Genomic DNA, 19,747 nt, shown 5'->3' with positions numbered 1-19,747 from the left:
CACATGCGCGCACACACACAATCTAACTATAGAATAAAAAGTACAGATGTATGTTGCACGAGGAGGGGGCCCTTCTGTTCCATGCTGACCGCCTGGCTAGCTTACAGCAGAAATAATCACACAGAAACTGTATTCATTTAAATACTGCCTGGCCCATTAGCTCTAACTTCTTATTGGCTAATTCTTTCATCTTAATTTAACCCATTTCTATTAAATCTGTCTGTCACCAGGTGACTGTGGCTTACCGGCAAGATTCTAACCAGCGTCCGTCTCAGGCAGGAGAGATCTATGGTGTCTGCCACTCTGCCCTTCTTCCCAGAATTTAGTTCTGTCTACTCTGCCTATCTAAATTCTGCCCTATCAAAAGGACAAGGCAGTTTCTTTATTCAACCAATGAAAGCAACACATAAACAGAAGGACCTCCTACACCAGGCGTAGAAATTTCAAAACCATGAGTTGATAAAGTGACTCAGTGTATAAAGACACTGGCTGCCAAGCTTGGCAACCTGAGTTTGATCCCTGGGTTGGACATGGTGGGAAGAGAGAACCAACTCCTGCAAGTTGTCCTCAGGCTCCCACATGCCATGGTACAGGTATGCCCACCCATGTATATATACACATAAGTACATAAATGTAATAAAATTATTTTGGAAACAGATTTTAAATCCAGGCATTTCTAAACATTGTATTGTCTAGTGACATAGATATTCATGACCCAATGACGCAGGAAAGGCAAGGTTCCCTCAATATTTGAGACACAGGTTAGATGAGGGAAGGGTGACTAACAGATGCTGCTAGCAGGGGACTACAAAGGCTTTGGAGGTTCTGGAAGGTTTATTGCTCACAAGAGGGAGGAGGGAGTCTTGGGTCTGTAAACTAACAGTACACACACCTCTGATGTTTTGGAATGGACAGAGATCTTAAGGCAGGGAACATGGACAATGTTGTGACAGTAGAGGTGAGGCAGTGTCTTTCCCCATCATTTCCTGCTGTCTTTGCCCTTAATTCATTCATTAAGCTGACAATTAGGGAATGTCCATAAAGTGTAAGCAAGCAGGAAGAAAAGTCACTGAAGGGAATAGCCAATAAAGAGGTTCCACTGGGTATGGTGGTATGGTGACATGTCACTGATTCCAGCACTAAGGAAGTAGTGGCAGAAGGATCGGGAGTTTGAGGACAGTCTGAGCTGCATGAGACCTTATCTAAAACAATAATAAAAATAACAATAAAGAAAAGCCTGGCTTCACAGTGATGAGAGGAAAATAGGCGGCTGTAGAGAAGCTGAAAGCTTGTTCTGTATGACAGCCCAGCCTGGATTTCCAACAGCAGGCAGAACCCTCCCTAGCCTCCTAGCACAGCCAAGGCCACGGAGACACTTTCTGGATCTGGGGACATGGAGGCCTTAAGTATAACTCAGGTGAAGCTCTAATACAAGCAGAGTCTCTTCCTGGAGGGGACTTCATAGGGTCCTGTATCACTGGAATCTTGCTGATAAGATTCTCCATGGTGCACATGCAGGTTTATAACCCCAGAGGTCCTGGACTGAGACAGGCCACTCTGTTGTCACATGCATAGTCTAGGGATACATCTGCTCTGTGCCAAAGCAAGGTGTATCTCTGTAGAGGACAAAAGTCCAAGTGCACAGATAAGTACTGGAGAAGCCAGGGAAAGTTAAACATGCAGATTTGTCTCTTCAGAGAAAGGAGATGTTTACCTGTCTTCCTCCCAGAATGCTGGGCAAGGCTGTAGTTATATAACCTTTGATCCAGGCTTCACCCACATCCCCCAGAAATTATTTTTTATTTATCTCATAACCCTTTCCCCTAAATCTTAAGCCTTGCTTCTAAATCCATTAAACCCATCCTTATGAGAGATGTCAGTTGTGTTTTACAACAGCCTAAGTGATTTCCGTGTTATCTTAGGGCCAGGCCAATCCTGACTCCCGCAGGTATTATGTTTACCCTAGTCCCTCTCTCTAGGCCTTAAATCGTGAGCATTGCTTCTCAGTTAACAGTACCCATCTTTATGGAAAAAGCCATGTGTACTTTGTAGAGTTTCAATGTATACATGTCCTAGGCTGAGTTAACTGTCATCAGAAATTAATTTTTTTTCAAAATTGTTCTGTGCTTAAATATGGCTAAAATAATTATCTAGTGTCAGACTCTAGAAGTTTGAGCCAGTTATGGACTAAGTTGAGCTGATCAGAGTTTCATTCTTGTCTCTTCCTTGATCATGGCACTTCTGGCCAAGAAGCTTTTAGGGATTCCCTATATATCTCATTGTCTGGGAATCCTACATGTTTGTGAGACCAAAATGGATGAAGAATAGATTAGCAAGAATCCTCTGAACCCTCATTCCTCTGAAATGCAAATGAACCTTTCAACTATGGAGGACCCAAAGAGTCAATTAGCATATTCCTCTGAAATGCAAATGAATCTTTCAACTATGGAGAACCCAAAGACTCAATTAGCATATTCCTTTGAAAACATTCCAGAAAGGTACAGTGAGAAGGAAAAGAGCTGGACTTGGCGTGTGAGTGTGTGTGTGTGTGTCACTTTGGTTTTATTTTTTTCAGTGCTGAGACCTGGACCTAGGGCCTTCAGTATGCTAGGCAAGTTTTCTACCTCAGGTCTGAATTTTAATCCCCCTTTTCCTTGGCTACATTAGTTGACTTCTCTGTGACTGCTCAGTAGACAGGCTAAGAAGGGTGGCTCTGAGGACCAAGTTGATACTGGAAAGCTGTGGAGACTGGGATCACACTGGCCTCCACACTGACATCTGCCATCCCTTGGCTCCTGTCTGGTGATGAAGAGGAGGGCAGTGTTAGGTGGGAGTCATTCCAGGGAAGGAGAAGCTGCCTCCCTAAAGAAGGGAAACTCAGAGAGGTAGGGTCCTGCTCACAATCCTGAAACCAGAAGAAAGAAATGACATGGAGGGCCGAGCCCATGGCACAAGCTGTGGTAGGCCTTTTCTGGCTGGGAGACTTCCATGCTCACTTGTTTCTCTGTGCCTGGATATCAAGGTCCTCACTGGAATAAAACGGGAAGGAACCAGACTCCGGGTATGTTCAGAGTAAGCGAAGTGAGTTTATATGGCAGCTGAACTGAGGTGAGAGGGTCCTAGACAGTGGGGAAGTATCAGATGGTTCCCCCACATTCCAAGGCATTTTTATCCTAAAAGGTTTATACTCAGAATTACGAATCTAGTTCACAGATAAGGCAACTGATCCAGTCACCCAGGAATTAGACCAGTAGGATGTATGAGAATTCATTTAGTTTAACTCAAATGAGTGGAACACAGGCTCCTTGTTCTCAGCTTGCTCCAACAGACAGGACCACACACTGTCCCTGGCTTTGGGTAAAGGTTTAAAGCAGGCAAGCTAGTGGAAGAGATGAGGGTGGCTCAGGTGTGTCCTGTTCCTGATCAACGGAAGATGGAGGTAGGCTACGTAAACACAGAGCATCCTGTGTGACTGCAGAGAGCAACAAGGTTGCCTTGGTTTTTTGTTTGGTTTTGTTTTCCCATTTGGTCCTTCATGGGGTCCCGGCTCACTGGAGTCTTACTGAGAAGATACTCCACGGTGCGAGTACAGCCTTGTTATCCCAGAGGGCCTGGCCTGAGGATGGTGCACACGTCTGGAAAGCTAGTGAAGAGGAAAATGTTCAGAGCTGGTGCTAGTTTATCGATCTTGGAAATCAGGGGTAGTTTTTGTAGAGATATGGCTTGGCTTCCTGAACGGACTGCTTAGACAGTGGGCTGGCTTTTCAACTGGCTGCAGGCTCTTGAATTTTTTTTTCGGGTGTGATTTGTTTTTTGAGACAAGGCTTCTGTCCTGAACTAGTTCTTTAGTCTTGGCTGACCCTGAGCTCCCAGAGATCTTCCTGCTTCTTCCTCCTTAGTGCTGAGATTAGCCTGTTCTATAAAGGGAGTTCCAGAACAGTCAGAGTTGTTACACAGAGAAACCCTGCCTCAAAAAACTAACAAATGTTTGTATATATTTCTTTTTTTTTTTTTTTTTTGGCCAGGCCTGGTGGTGCACACTTCTAGCCCAAACAGTCACAAGCAAATGCTGGTGAACCTTTATGAGTTCACAGTCAACCAGGTTAATATAGCAAGTTCCAGGCCAGCCAGAGGTACAAAGTGACTCTCTGTCTCAAAAAGAAAAAAAATATTTATTAATAATGCATGTTCCTAGCACATACGTGTCAGGCTGGCACAGAACATTGAATTTCCTGGAAATGGAGTTATAGGCAGTTATAAGCTGCCTGTTGTGTGTTGAGAACTGAACCCAATGTCAGGTCCCAAAGAAACCTGAGTCAAAAGGCTAACTGTAGTGCCTCTTAGCATACCAGTGGACACCCTGATAGCCAGGTTCAGTCAGTACCCATGGCTCCTCTTAGCATACCAGTGGGCACCCTGATAGCCAGGTTCAGTCAGTACCCATGGCTCCTCTCTGTACTTCTCACCCATAAATTTTGCCAGTTCAGGGGCTTCTCTTCCCCCGCCCCCCCAGTTTCTCATTTCCACATATCTAGACATTTCAACCACGTGCTGTCTTGGTTCTTCTCACTCTCTTGATTCTCTTGGTCCTCTGCTCATGGCCAGTTGTCCGCTCTTGCCCATCGTGTCTCTCTTCTCTTCCTCTCTCACTTCCTCCCCCCTTCCACTCTCATGGTCAGGTTCAGTCTGCTGGCCATGCTCAGTGTACTGTTGTCTCTCCCTGTCCTGAACTCCCCCAGATGCCTCTGGCTGTACCCCTCATCCCTACAACACAAACTTCTCCACCACACCAGGAAACAGCCATGTTCTCCTTTTATCACCCAGGTCCTCTGGAAGAGCAGCAAGTGTTCTCACCCACTGAGCCATGTTCCCAGCTCCTGAGTCATTTCTTTTATATATAGCCTGGCCATTGTCCTGTGTCCATTTGGTTTCCCAAACTTGACAGCCCTTCACGCAATAGTACCCAAGATGTCCCGACTGAAGTGTTCAAATCCTTGTGTGTCTTGGTCTTCCTTTCTTCTGGTGAACACCCTATCAGAAGTGCCCTGGCATGGACACTTATGGTCATGTTCATCTGGCAGCTGCTTTCCAGTTGTCGCTTCTACAGAAAGGAGGAGTCCTTAGAGGGGTGACCTTGACAGGTTCCTGAGGATGGTGATCGTATCACTTGACAGCTTTTCCATCCTGACCAAGCTAACTGGCCTCTCTGAGCCTCAGTGGGGGACATGCACAGTTACTGCTGTCCCATGGTGGAGGGGTTGAAAGAAATGTTTGGGATCCATGTGGGTTCTACTTTATTCCAGCTAGAGTTTCTAAGCTGGACCGATTCTCCTAGCAATTGGCTTGTGGTACTTTATGGCCTTTGAGAGCCTGACTGGGCTGAGGTGACTTTATATCCACCTTGCATATGTCTCCACCCACATGAGAGGACAGCTCTTAAATTTTAGCTTCTTCCCCAGATGCTGGCTTTCATTCTTTTGAAAACAGGGACTGCTCTTATGGCACTAACGAGTTCTTCTAGACGCCTCAGCTACACTGCACTAGAGATTGCTCCTGTAGGAAAGAAGGTACACACTGCCAGAAGGGTGGAAAGACATGAAAATGGTGAAACTCAGAGAACTTACCCACAGAGGGGGGTCAGTCAGGCTTTCCTGCCCCTGCTATCCCTTGAGAAGCATCACTGACGACTATGGGAAAGTATCAGAATAGGGTCCACTGTGATCTTAGCACTCAGGAAAAGGGTCCTGTTCTGACTTGCTCATGCCCAGAGCTGTGTTTATTCATGGAGTCCCTTGTCTCAGAGCTGAGCTTTTGTCTACAGTAGAGAATGGAGGTGACCTCATCAGAGTTCTTGTATGTATCTCAGATCAATTATTGCAACTCATCTCTCTGTTCCCAATTCATCCTTCCAACAAAATGCTCAGAGCCCTGCTTTCCATGAGGACAGGGACTGGGGACAAAGGCTGACGTGTCAGTGTTAAAAAGGATGACAAAGAGGCAGTCAGTTCAAAAAGGAAGCTGTCAATATTCCCTCCACTGAAGTTCATGTCAATGAGAACCCTAGGAGGGAGTACTGGCTTTACATCCAGCACCCTGGAGGCAAAGCCATGCAGATCTCTGCAGTTTAAGGCTATACTGGTTTATGTAGAGAGTCCTGTGATAGCCAAAACATCATAGAGAGTCCTTGTCTCAAAAAGCAAAACAAAAGAAAACAGAACAAAACCAAAACAATGTAATAGCCTCAAGACTATAACTGGGTCTTGAAGTAGGAGGGAGACAATTACCGAAACAATAAAATACATGGAGTTCTGCATTAGCAGATCTTAAAGGGACAGAGTGGTTTCCCTTTAAAACCCAAAGAAGGGTGTTATTAAGAATGAGAATTATGGGGCAGTGGTGGCAAACACCTTAAATCCCCAGCACTTAGGAAGTAGAGGAAGGTGGATCTCTGAGTTCTTTTCTAGTCTACAGAGATTTCTAGGACAGCCAGGGCTACAAAGAAACCCTGACTGGACCCCACCCAAAAAAAGAGTGAGAAAGAGAGAGAGAGAGAGAGAGAGAGAGAGAGAGAGAGAGAGAGAGAGAGAGAGAGGAGCCACTGTTAAAAGGATGGAAGAGGCAAAGGCAGAAGAGCCCCTTCAGAGAACAGCTTTCATCTCTGAACCAAATTTCCCTGACGAGTTTCAGATCAATCTCCAGAACAAAAGAAGGGTCTGACTTCTTTCTACAACATTTTAGAGATGGTTGGACATTTCACAACTCATCCTTTAGTTCAGCACAACATGTATGACACAGAGCATGGAGGAGTCAGGTTCCATAAAGTAAGAGCTGTCAATCAAAGCCCAGACTGCTTAACTCTATTCCAGAGAGAGAGGAGAGTCGTGTGTGTGTGTGTGTGTGTGTGTGTGTGTGTGTGTGTGTGTGGTTCCATAAAGTAAGAGCTGTCAATCAAAGCCCAGACTGCTTAACTCTGTTCCAGAAAGAGAGAGAGGAGAGTCGTGTGTGTGTGTGTGTGTGTGTGTGTGTGTGTGTGTGTGTGTGTGTGTGTTGCAGTGAGGCATGGCTAGATTCTATAGAATCAGGTTTAAGGAACAGGTCCCTGTGATGCCCAGAGTTCAGTGGTACGTAGTCACTAACTACAGAATGTGTTGGGTGCCAGGTATATCTCAAGGACAAGCAGTAGGTAGGTGGGCTTCTATGGAAAAGACATTTAAAGTTAAATTGGTGCTAGGCCCCTTGCCCATGTTCCGTCACTTTGCTTCTTTCAAGCCTCAAGTGCTTCTGTAGTATCTGCCCCAGGTCTCCATTGTTATAGGTCCTGTGAAGGATCTGAGGGAAATAGCAGCCCAGAGTTCCTGACCCCAGTGTGTTTGGGGAGGGTAACATACCATGGAAAACTCATGAATTATGCAATAGGCAATAGAAAAAACAGTGATTGAAAACGCAAACTTGCTGGGCAGTGGTGGTGCACACCTTCAACCCAAGCACTTGGGAAGCAGAAGCAGGCAGGTCTCTGTGAGTTTGAGGCCAGCTGAGCTATAGAGATAGTTCCAGGGATACACAGAGAAATCCTATCTCTAAAAACAGAACAACAACAAATCAAAAATAAACAAAACAATAAAAATGCAAACTTCTCCAAGGGGAAGTAGGAGAGTTTTCTGTATCTAAGAATGAGAGGAGTTTACTCAGGTAATGAGGAAACAGAAGTAGGGACCAGGGCAAGAGTCACGTTATTTTGTTTTTAAGATTTACTTATTCTGCTTACTGCACTTGAGTGTTTTGTGTACGTGCATGTTTGTGTGTACACCATGTGTGTGCAGTGTCCAAGAAGGCCAGAAGAGGGTTTCAGATCTCCTGGAACTAGAATTATGGATGGCTGTCAGCTGCCATGAAGGTACAAGGAACCAAACACAGGTCCTCCAGAAGAACAGCAAGTTCTCTTAACCGCAGAGTCATGTATCCAGCCCCCAGAAGGCGCACAGTGCTGGTGCAGGACAGGGTAGGTTACTTGCTGAAGCCTGGGTGCAATAAGAGGAGAAAGCCTGTCCTTCGACCAGAAGGCAGTTGGGAGCTAGTGAAGATAGAGGAATCTAGAGTTCTGGTCTACCTAGACTACTCAAAAGAAAAAACTGCTAAGACCTTTGTTCCACGCACTCTTAAACCACCAGCACTTTGGGAGAAATAGCCAGAAGACACTGTCCCAAGGCGATCCCTTTTCCAAATGGGATTCTGTAGAATACACTCCTCCTGCTTGCTTAACCTAGAGGAGGGATAACTAAGGGTGGGAGCTGGGAGTGGATTGTTGGCCGAAGTGTGTGTGTGCCTGAGGGTGATACCTGGCCGAGGGCTCCCGAGGAAAGAACAGTGAGTTCAGGAAGGAGCAATAACTGACTGGGGGTTTGCAAGCTGCTTCTTAGCTCTACCTTTGCGAAGTGCAGTGAGTAGCCTTAGGGCTAGCCTAGCACCTGGCACAGGCCAGCCACTCAATCAATAATTACTTATAGAGTCATTAATCATTAGGTAATCCTTCCTCCGGTTTAATCCGAAATTGTCAAAGACTTCCAATCTCTGATCCCAGGATTCTGTCCTAGATCATGTCCTCTGGGCAGGATTCTTTACTTGAAATGGGCTTCTCCCACATCTATCTTTTAACCAAGGGCACTTGGCTTTGGGCCATTCCCGAACTAGGAACAAAGCAAAAGGTAAGAAAATGTCTTCAGGGTTCACAAAGCTAGAGAGAGCCAAGTTGAAAGTAATTTCCCTCCAAACAGGCCTTGATCATTTCATAGATAAAACATTCCTAATGTTTCATAATAGAGTTCACTTTCATATATAGAGTTCCACTTCCAGGACCCTGGGTATATGTATGTGTGTGTGTGGGGGGGGGTCCTTCCTTTAAGCAGCACTGGAGTTGGCTAACTGCAATCCCCATGTGGGATTGGAAATGGGGCCTAAGAATGATGTTTTGCCACTGCCAGCCACCCACATGTCCACACTCACACTCCGAGGTTTGCACTCACACCGACATGCCCACAGAGACAGCCTCTGTCTGCCCAGAGTGCCCTTGCCTGTCCTCTTGCACCCACACTCTTACAGACAGCCTGTTTACCTCTACAACAGTCACTCATGTGCCACTCGTGTGCGCTGCCCTCTAAGAACAGCTGTCTGTAGCCATCAGAGCATAAAACCCAGGTCAGCGGCCCCTGCGTCTCATCTCATTCAGCCAACAGCAAGACCCAGTGTCTAGTTCTTTATTTGGAAGTTTCTCCATTGATCCACTGAGGTCGCTGGATTCTGCCATGGATGATAAGTCCAAAGCAAAACCTACCGAGAGCCTGGGTGTCATCTGTTTGTATCCTGGGTTGTTTGGAGGGACTGCCAAGGGTACAGCAGTTATGGGAACATTTTCTGGAGAGAACAAACGATTGCCTGCCCCACAAAGACTGAAACAAACCACTCCATCCAAGCACAACTTGGCGAACCAATAGTTTTTTTGGGGCTACTTACAGAGGAATTGGCAATTTCTGAGTGATTATACTGTTGAGAGAAAGAAATCTCTCCTACTAACTGTTAAGTGCCTATAAATCCTAGGGAATGATGGGTCTTTTGAGTTCCTCATCCACAACAACCTTAAACTGCTTTTACATTCTCAAGGGGCGTGGCCTGAGAACCCCCTCCTCCTAGGGATTGCTAACTTAGTCTTTATCCTCAAGGAGGTGTGGGGCCACCCGAGTTCCTCCCTATTCCATGGCAGAATCTAAAAGGAACCAATTAATATTGTACAGGTTTCATATAGTAATCACAGGTGCTGAGACTCTATGAGGAACTTCCATGCCTTGGACAGAGGTATCATTCCACAATGGCAGAGATAGCTTATAGTTATTGGAAATGTTAAATGTTCTTTGCTGGCATACCCTATTCAGTGTGTATTCACTCAGTATTTCACAGCACTTGGTACCTCAGGCCCTGATTGGCTTAGCCAGTTTCCCCACTCAGGGTCTATTTCAAGGCAGAAAGCAAGAGGGTCAGTACCCAGCTGGCCTTGCAAGCTCACTCAGGTTGTTGACAGGTCTCTGCAGAGTTAGGACTGAGGTTCCTCTCCTTTATGGCTGTCAGATGGGGACCACCATCTCAGAACTCATCTCTGGTGTCCAGACCCCTCTATCTAACAACCAGTAATGTCGAGACTAATGTTTCCCATGCTAGGAATCTCTCTGCCGCCCAAGGCCGTCTATAGCCTTCTGCATGAGAAAATGCTTGGCTTGGCAATTAGATTGGTCCCTCCTACATAGTCTAGGGCAGTCTCTCAGTTTTTTAAAAAATTTATTTAGTATGTATACAGTATTCTGATTGTTGTGTCCCTGCAGGCCAGAAGAGGGTGGTTGTGAGCCACCATGTGGATGCTGGGAATTGAACTCTGGAAGAAACAGTCGGTGTTCTTTTTCTCTTTTTTTTTTTATTGTTTTTATTGTGCTATACATTTTCTCTGATCTCCTCCTTTCCTCCCCTCTCCATTTCTACTTTCCAATGACCCTCACACTCCCAATTTATTCAGGAGATCTTGTCTTTTTTTGCTTCTTGTATGTCTCTCTTAGGGTCCTCTTTGTTGTCTAGGTTCTCTAGGATTGTGAATTGTAGGCTGGTTTTTCTTTGCTTTATGTCTAAAAGCTACTTATGTGTGAGCATATATTATATTTGTCTTTCTGGGTCTGGCTTACCTCACTCAATATGTTTTTTTCTAGATCCATCCGTTTGCCTGAAAATTTCAAGATGTCATTATTTTTTTTTCTGCCGAGTAGTACTCCATTGTGTAAATGAACCTCAATTTTCTTTTTTTTAAAACATTTTTTAATGATTTATTTAACTTTATTTTATGTGCATTGGTGTGAAGGTATTAGAGCCCCTGCAACTGGATCTTCAGGAAGTTGTGAGCTGCCATGTGGGTGCTAGGAATTGAACCCTGGTCCTCTGGAAGAGCAGTCAGTGCTTTGTAACTGAGCCATCTCTCCGGCCTGAACCTCATTTTCTTTATCCATTCTTCGACTGAGGGGCATCTAGGTTGTTTCCAGATTTCAGCTATTACAAATAATGCTGTTATGAACAGAGTTGAACGCATGCCCTTGTAGTTTGATCCTTTGGGTATATACCCAAAAGGGGTCAGTGTTATTAAGCTCTGAGTCACCTCTCCAGCCCCAAGTCTCTCAGTTTTAATTAACCCCATAACCTTATCCATGCCAGCAAAACCCTTTAGCTATGCTCTAAAAGACAAAAACAAAAAAAGAAAAAAACTATTTGTATGTCTCAGGACCTCAGGACAGGGGTGTCTTTGGTTTGTGTGCCTATTACAAGGACAAAAAGAACTAAGTTGGCAGTGGTAACATGTCACATGTCAGCAAACAGGGAGATTAAAATTTGAAATGAGAAGTGCTGTGGAACAATGGTTTTACCCTGGGAAGATTTGTTTTTTTGTGCTTGTTTAATAAACGCTGACTGGCCAGTATCCAGGCAGGAAGTATAGGCAGGGCAATGAGAATTATGGGGAGAGGAAAGTTTCAGTCTGCAGGCATGACCCAAACACAGAGGACACAAGATGTGACTGCCTAGCTGAAAAAGAGTACTAAGCCACGTGGCTAACATAGACAAGAATAATGGGCTAATATAAGTCATAAGAGTTAATAAGAAGCCTGAGCTAATTGGCTAATCAGTTTTATAATTAATGCAGACCTCTGTGTGATTTTTTTGGGACTGAATGACTGCAGGACCTGGCGGGACAGAAAACCTTCGCCAACAACGAGCCTTACAGAATATTCCATTCAGGACTTGACCATAATTCTAAATTTTCTTTAGGTCCCTGTAAGATTATCAGCACCCCCAATCAGCAGGAAGTAGCCTAGAAAACTACGCCCACATTCTCAAAATATAGATTATGGATATTTATCTTTGTTTAGAGTGTTGGTTACAAGTTGTATGGATAATGGTCAGGAAGAAAGCTAAACAAGAGAAATTCGATTTGGAGTTCTTATTTTGAAAAAAAAAAAATAAGGGGGCGAAGTGTTGTGGGACAATGGTTTTACCCTGCAAAGATTTGTTTCTTGTTCTTGTTTAATAAAATGCTGATTGGCCAGTAGCCAGGCAGGAAGTAGAGGCAGGGCAATGAGAACAGGAGAATCTGGGAAGAGGCAGTCTGCAGTTGTCACCCAGACACAGAGCGAGCAAGATGTGACTGCCTTGCCGAAAAGGTACCAAGACACATGTCCAACACAGATAAGAATTATGGGCTAATATAAGTTATAAAAATTAGTTACTAAGAAGAGCCTGAGATACTGGGCCAATCAGTTTATAATTGATGTAGACCTCTGTGTGATTCTTTGGGATTTAACATCTGTAGGATAGGGCAGGACAGAAAACCTTGGACAACAGAAAAGGGCTGGTGTGGTGGCTCAAGTGATGCTGCTCTTCCAGAGGACTTGGTTTGGTTCCCAATACCCATATGGTGGCTCACAATAGTCTAACCTAGTAACAGGAGACCCTCATATCCTCTTCTGGCCTTTGAGGGCACCACAATGCAAGTGCTGAGACATATATGCAGGAAAAACATGCATATGCATAAGATAATAATAAAATGAAATATTTTTTTCTAATTTGAAATGAAAGTAAGTAGCTAAGAGTCCAAAGCCTTTGCAAACAGTCTGGTAATGGCTTCCTCAAGCAGAGTACAACACAAGTTAAACACACAGAATGTCTGTGAGGCAAAGGGTTAACACTCCCTGGCAGGCCTGTGCCTGCAGAGAGCCTGAGGTGACTCTCCCCAAAGCTCTACTTGCCTGATCCTTAGAGCAGGCCTGCATTTCTGAACAGGGGCACCCTTAGAAGACTCCCCTAGCCCAACTGTCTCTGTGAGGCTAGGCAGAGGAGAGGCATGCTGCCTGTGCCTTACAACCATGAGCTGGCTGCTCTGAAGAATTCTTGGTGCTGTGGCAAGCTTTCCACTTTCCATCACTTTATGGGGCATCATAAAGAGCTTGTGAACCTCCCTTGGGTTGTTCCCTTTTGTGGTGTTTTTTTTCCCCTGAATTCTTTGTATGTTGTAGGAGGCTGCTTGTTTGTTCCCAGATGCTCAGCGCCAAAATAACCACACAGAAATTGTATTAATTAAATCACTGCTTGGCCTATTATTTCTAACTTCCTATTGGCTAGCTCTTACAGCTTAATTTAACCCATTTCCATTATTTTATATTTTACCATGAGGCTCGTGGCCTACTGGCAGGGTTCCAGCTGGCAGCTTTTGTCTTTCCTCTCTGACAACTACTCCGCCTTCTTTCTCCCAGCATTCAGTTTAGTTTTCCCCACCTACCTCTACTGCCCTGCACGGGCCCAAGACAGTCCTTTATTAACCAAAGGTATTCACAGCATACAGAGGGGAATCCCACATCACTTGTAGGATTTTTAATTATTAGTTTGTTATTTTTATTGTTATTGTTGTTCCTTCACAGTGCTAGGGATCAAACTAAGTACATATATAAGTACATATATACAGAGTACATACTTCATCACGGTGCTAAATACCTCGTTCACCAAAAGTGGTCCTTCAATGTTAAACACTTTAGTCCTTTCATTCATTTACATGTTCACTGAGTAATTTTTTTAAAAATCCAGTGACATATATCGTACACTAAAGACACTCAGTTCCTGTGACTTGTATATAAGTTTTGTTACACAGCTAAAGCGACAGTAGTAGTGAGATAGAGCAGGGAACAAGGTACAACATCCCAACCCCCCACACTTACTACCTGAATACACTCTAAAGGGAAATCTTTCTTTTAGTCCTGAGTCTATAATTCTTTACTCATGAAAGTGAAATCATCCAGAGAGCGCCTGCCTTAGACCGAGCCCAGGTCTTACACTCCTATCCTTTGATGCTCACCTCGATTTTGCACACAAGAAAACTGAGGCACAGAGGGTGGCATAGCATTACTCAGCTGGTTCATTACAAGCTAGCCTCTCAACCAAGCACTTGCACCAGCAGAGGTTGCCTGTGCCTGCCAGATGCTAGTCAAGCGTTTTACAGCTGTCCTATATCTTAACTTTCCTAAGGACTCTACTAAAAGGAGGTGTGTTCCCCCAAGGTGGAAGAACAGGAAGCTCAGGAATGATAAGCAGCTTGGGGACACAAGCATCAAGTGTCTGGTCAAACCCCCAAATGCTTTCTCTAAAGGAGGGAGGTTTATGGGGAGAAAGGCATAGGACTGGACCTGTTATGGAGATAGGAGTGCCCGTGCAGGGTGTGGTGGTGAGAGGAAAAGCAGAAAGATGGTAGGAGGAGGAACAGGAGGTGCTAGAAGAGGTATCAAGGAAGGACCTGTGAAGTGGCTTCAAATTAGTGAGAGAGAGTCAGGTTTATTGCATCTGTTTTCTTGTTGTTGTTTTGGTTTTTGGTTCTTGTTTTTGTTTTTATTGTACAGGTGCCCATGAAGGTCAGAAAGGATGTTGAATAGAGCTGGAGTTACAGGCATCTGCGAGCTGATGTGGGTGCTGGGAACCAAACTCAGTCTTCTGCAAGAGAAGCTATGGCTGAGTCACCTTGTCATCTTAGAGAATCATTTTCTGTGGTGAGTTATTGTCAGAAGCCAGGTTGCAAAGTGCCAGACATGAATTTACTATTGCACAGGATGTGAGATCAGGTAACGATTCCCTTCTAGGAGAAAATAAGAAAGGACAAAGGAGGACCTCTGAGAATGGAGAGCTCCAGTCCTACGTGGACAAAGGGAGGAGGCCTGGCAAAGCAAAAGTGGAGAGGATGTGTGTGCTACTGTGTGGGTGAGTGGGGGTTCAGAGTATGGAGGGGCTTTGCTCAAGAACTGAAGGCAAAAGAAAGGTGGCTAAATCAAGAGAGAAATTCTTAGGCAGTTGGGTGAGGTGACCATGGTTTGGAAAATGAAGACACCATCTTTTCCTACATACTTCTCATTGATTGGTGTGTCTGTTCTTCCTAGAGCTTCCATAACAACTGGACACAAACGGGTTTAAAACAATGAAGGCTTACTGGTTCACAGTTCTTAAGGGGAAAAAGTCAAAACAAAGGGCTTCCCAAGTTGGCTCCTTCTGGAAGCCATGAGGGAGACTCTGTCCCAGGCCTTGTGCCTCCTCCTGCTGGTTCCCATAGTCTTTTTTTCTGGACTGAACACACACTACTCCAGCCTCTGCCTTTCCCTCATAGGCTATCTGCCCCCACGGGTATCTGAGTCCAAATTTTCCTTTTCAGAACATTTATTTTGGCCAGGAGGCTTTTAATCCCAGTATTCAAGAGCAGAGGCAGGTGGATCTCTGTGACTTTGAAGCCAGCCTTTTCTACAGAGTGAGTTCCAGGACTGAAAGGGCTACACAGAGAAATTTGGTCTTGAAAAACCAAAGGGGTGTGTGTGTGTGTGTGTTTCCCACAGTGTATGTGGAGGTTAGAAGACAACTTATTGGATTTGGTTCCCTCTTTCTACCATGTGGGTCCCAAGAATCCAACTTAGGTCATCGGGGTTGGCAGCAGTGAGCCACTGAGTCAGCTCACCAGCCTTTCCTCTTCTTATATGCACACCGGTCTAACCTCATTTTAAATTGGTTATTAAAGACCCCATTTCTAGGGAGGGGTAAAGCTACAAAAATGAGTTCATGCCAAGGTGATTGGTTAAATCAACCCTAAAACATTAAAGATATCCATGGGCTTTCTCATCTAGATTTATATTTCACATAGCCCTCAAGAGCATCTTATAAAGGACAAAGGTCATGTGCACCTCTGCCTGGTCCCTACTAAGAAGAGCTCTCACCAACTCTGTTTCCTTGCTGATTCTTAAGAAGGCTTCCTGGAACAAACACTGATTCTCTTCACCATCCTTTGGGAGTAACTGGAAGACTACATCTCTTCTGTCTCAGCACCCTTTAGATGTAAAACTTACAGTTTGCTCTAATCATTATTAGTGTTCATTTTTAACCATTCCTCCCTCTCCCAACCTCCATCTTCCCCTCTTCATTTAGATATCTATTAATCCAAATAAGAACTGAGGTGGGAAGGAACCTCAGAAATGAGTTAAGTAGTGACCAGCCAGAGAGAAGGTTTCTTAGGGGCAGGGGAGAGAGAAAAGATCCGGGAAGTCTGTGCAAAACTATGGCACCGTGACACTAGCCAACCTTCATTCCCCTAAAACCTCGTGTCCCAATTAGTATTAACTGTCAACTTGACACAGCCTGGAATCACCTGAAAAAAGAGTCTCAACAGAGCGATTGTCTTTTAAAAAGGTTGGTCTGTGAGCTTATCTGGGATGTGGGCTTGTCTTGATTGATAACTGAGTAGGGGAACCCAGCCCATTGTGGGTGGTACGACTCTGGGCCAGTGATCATGGGCTGTATGAGGAAGCTAGCTGAGCGTCATCCTGACAAGCCTTGGCTCTGAGACTTCCTACCTCGACTTCTCTCAAAGAAGGGACTGTGACCTGGAGGTGTAAGTGGAAATATAAACTTTCTTCCCCTAAATTGGTTTTGGTCATGGCATGTGCCACAGCCACAGAATAAAAAGGACAGCTTGTTGAGTCACAAAAGTCCAGACGATCTGAACAGAGAGGGAGCTGCAGAGAGTTTAGCTCCATCACACTGGATTCCACGACAGGTTATAGAAGAAGCCTTAAGAAATTGACTAAAGCTATCGAGCCCAGCCCAGAAAACACATGATCACAATAATGCTGAGATGAGTCCAGCACTGCAGTGAACCCTGTTGAACTCACTCATGAAGCCACAGCAGAGAACCCTGGTCTGAGGCTCCTCTCATCCTCTTTCTCCTGAGGAAGAACCAGATGAGCAAAGGTAGTTGGTTCTCTTCCTCCTTGAGCATCATCCTGAGGCACTGGGCATCTCATGAACAAAGCCTGGTACTTTGGTTCTAGTCACTATACGCTTTGTTTTCCAGGAATAACTTTGTCTTTGGTCAAAGAGTTAGGAAATTTAAAACACATTTGCTTTGGGCGACAGTTCCCTAGAAAGAGCTCTTGGCTAGTCTCAGCAAGTGAATCAGCGGTTGCAAAGCAGAAGTTTGCAGACTTCCCTGGGATGTAGACACACCAGCATGGTGGCTGCTGCTGGGGGCAATTGCTTTGGATCCAGTCAACGGTAAGTAGTAGTGTGCAGATGGCTGTCTGTGGCTGAAATCATTAGGGGAAGTAAGGTAACTCTGTAGTTTGCTTCAATCTTGGGGTGACAAGGGGGTGAGCATGTGCCAGAAATCTCCAGAAGCTCACAGTAAAAGCACACCCTACTCCTGCGACATCCAATTGCCTTTGACTGCGACACTCAGGTACAGGTGAGCAGGATGCTATTAACTGTGCTGCAGGTTGGGGGATTTTATTGGGAGATTTTTCTAAGAAAATCTTGGAATGGGGCCCGATTCTGGAGAGATCTTAAATGGGAGACATCTAAGTTTAGTGGGGGGAGGGGCTCCATTGTGTCTTCGGTTTATTTTGAAATTCTCAGGAAACCCTGGATTAGGGGCAGTATGTGAACGGGGTGGGAGTTGTTTTTCCCAACAGTTTAGGGGCTACGGGCGGGTGGGGAAGGGGCGGGACCCTTCCTCTCTTTCCACCGCTTTAGTTGCCTGCCACCTCCTCCAGGCCAAAGGCGGGCCAGGGAGGAGAGAAGCCAGAGGGGCGGGCCACGGTTGTGCTGCCCAGGCGTGAGAGCCTAGGTCAGCCGGGCAAGAGCCGTCGGGCGCCTGGCGATTTCCACCCCTGCCCCACCCCCGCTCCGCGGCGAACGCAGTGTGCGGTGAGGCGGTGGGCACGGAGGTGGAGCGGGAGGGGGCATGCTTGGCTGCTGCAAGGCCTCGGGACGCGCCCCGGCCGTTCCCACCTCCGCCTCCTCCTTCTCCTCCTCCGTCTCCTCCTCCTCTTCCAGTCCCGCCGCCGTCGCCGCCGCCGCCAACATGGCTGCGCCCCGGAGCCCGGGAGGCTGCCTCTGAGAGCGGCCCGATCTTCTGGGCCCACGGCTCGCAGGCCCCAGCCCATGGGCCCCGCCGCCTCGCGGCTCCCGGTACGCTAGGCTGCCGCCCAGCTCGGCGTGCAGCCCGCCGGCCTCAGGGAGTCCCGGCGCCGTCCGGCGGGGCGGGGCGGCGCGGCGCGGGCCGCCACCATGGAGCCGCAGCGCAGGGAGCTGCTCGCTCAGTGTCAGCAGAGCCTGGCCCAGGCCATGACCGAGGTGGAGACCGTGCTCGGGCTGCTGGAGGCCGCCGGGGCGCTGAGCCCGGGCGAGCGGCGGCAGCTGGACGAGGAGGCTGGAGGCGCCAAGGCGGAGCTCTTGCTCCAGCTGCTCCTGGCCAAGGAGCAGGATCACTTCCAGGACCTGCGTGCCGCGCTGGAGAAGACGCAGCCTCACCTGCTGCCCATTCTCTACCTGAACGGCGTCGTCGGGCCGCCGCAGTCCGCGGAGGGCGCGGGTGAGTGGCAGTCCCGCGGCCCCTCCTGCCCGCCGCCACCCCTTCTCTCTGCAGCTCACAAGGGGCTGGGGGTTGGGGGGAGATGAAGGCTCTGGTCTCGGCTATTGCTCTACCTGTATGGCGCGGGTGACACCTTCTTTCTTAGAGTACCTGGGGAAGGGGGCCTATGCCTGGACCCGAATTCACACATCATGCCCCTGTCCTGCGGGTCTCCAGGAACAATAACCCCTCACCGAAAGCCTTGTTTTCCCTCTCCTGGTTGCTACTGCTGCAGAGTCCCCCGGAGGCCACCAGGTCCGGTGGCAGGGCGGAGGGATGTCTGTCGGTCAGCCCCTTTTCTAAGCTCCTCACCAGTGGCTAGCCCTTTGGGAGCCAGAGGTTGCAATCAGCAATAGGTTATATAGGCCAGGGGCAGAAAGCCTAAGTTTTGATCCCTGCCACCCCGTCTTAGGATCACTCGTGCCTTTTCACTTTGTGACCGTATCGGTTTTCTTCTCGCTGCTGTATCTCAGTAACTTGCCCAGATTTACTGTGAATTATGCACAACGCCTTCCCTCGGTTTCTCTGGAAATTGTGGGCCCGGAAAAGTTGAGGAAGTTGCATTGCACCATGGGAAAATCTTAGTAGTGGTTGCTGTGGCTCGGTTCCCTCCCTGAGAGTTCTGAGTTCCCGGTGGAGGAGCACTGGTGACTGATTCCTTTGAGTGTTGCCCTTTGGAACCCCTGTGTTCCTGCTCTTGAAAGTGACTGATTTGGAAGTGTGGTTGGGGGAGGGGTACTGCTGGGAGTTTGTTCCTAATGGTAGACTTGTCCTGACTGAGCTGGGGAGAATGAAAGCCAGCCTCTTAGACAAGGAAGGACACATAGTGCGGAGGAAGGATGAGGGCTGGCATGCATGGTGTGTGTGGTAGCAGGAACTTTGCCTTATCACATTTAATCACTGTTAACAGCGGGTGAACTATCTATTATCCCTGCTTTGCCGGAGAGAAAAATGGCTTGCAGTGGTTAAAATGCTCAGGAAAGATTGAATGCCAAGAGTTTTGAATTGTCTTGTTGCTTTTAAAAACATACTCAGAACCTGGAAACAGCAAGTGTACCTTGTGTAGGTCTTGCCCTTGTTTTAAGTGAACCAATATAATAATAATCATCAGTAAAGACACATATGTAAAGAATAGTGAATGAAGAGCTGGAAAATAAAACCTGCCCTTAGCGATTTGAGGACCAGATGTTGAGGATACCCGTTTATGGGTCTGTTTTAGAAAGGGAGTGATTTTATTAGGTA

At 46.6% G+C, this 19,747-nt stretch overlaps 1 protein-coding gene and 1 pseudogene across 4 annotated transcripts in view; one reads left to right on the top strand and one right to left on the bottom strand.

Moving 5' to 3' along the window:
• The window catches only part of LOC142836103 (olfactory receptor 5P53-like), a 35,160-nt pseudogene extending 16,996 nt beyond the window's left edge, over nt 1-18,164 (bottom strand).
• The window catches only part of Dlg5 (discs large MAGUK scaffold protein 5), a 110,590-nt gene continuing 108,866 nt past the window's right edge, over nt 18,024-19,747 (top strand). For all 4 annotated transcript variants that reach the window (XM_075949068.1, XM_075949070.1, XM_075949069.1 and 1 more), the window contains exon 1: nt 18,024-18,466. In XM_075949068.1, coding sequence (XP_075805183.1) covers nt 18,163-18,466 — 304 coding nt within the window. In that variant the 5' untranslated portion in view covers nt 18,024-18,162. The remainder of the gene's footprint in view (nt 18,467-19,747) is intronic.

Source organism: Microtus pennsylvanicus, chromosome 15 (genome assembly GCF_037038515.1).
Source record: "Microtus pennsylvanicus isolate mMicPen1 chromosome 15, mMicPen1.hap1, whole genome shotgun sequence".
Taxonomy (NCBI): Eukaryota; Metazoa; Chordata; class Mammalia; order Rodentia; family Cricetidae; genus Microtus; species Microtus pennsylvanicus.
The sequence above is the reverse complement of the archived record's forward strand: the minus strand, read 5'-3'. Positions and strand labels throughout refer to the sequence as shown.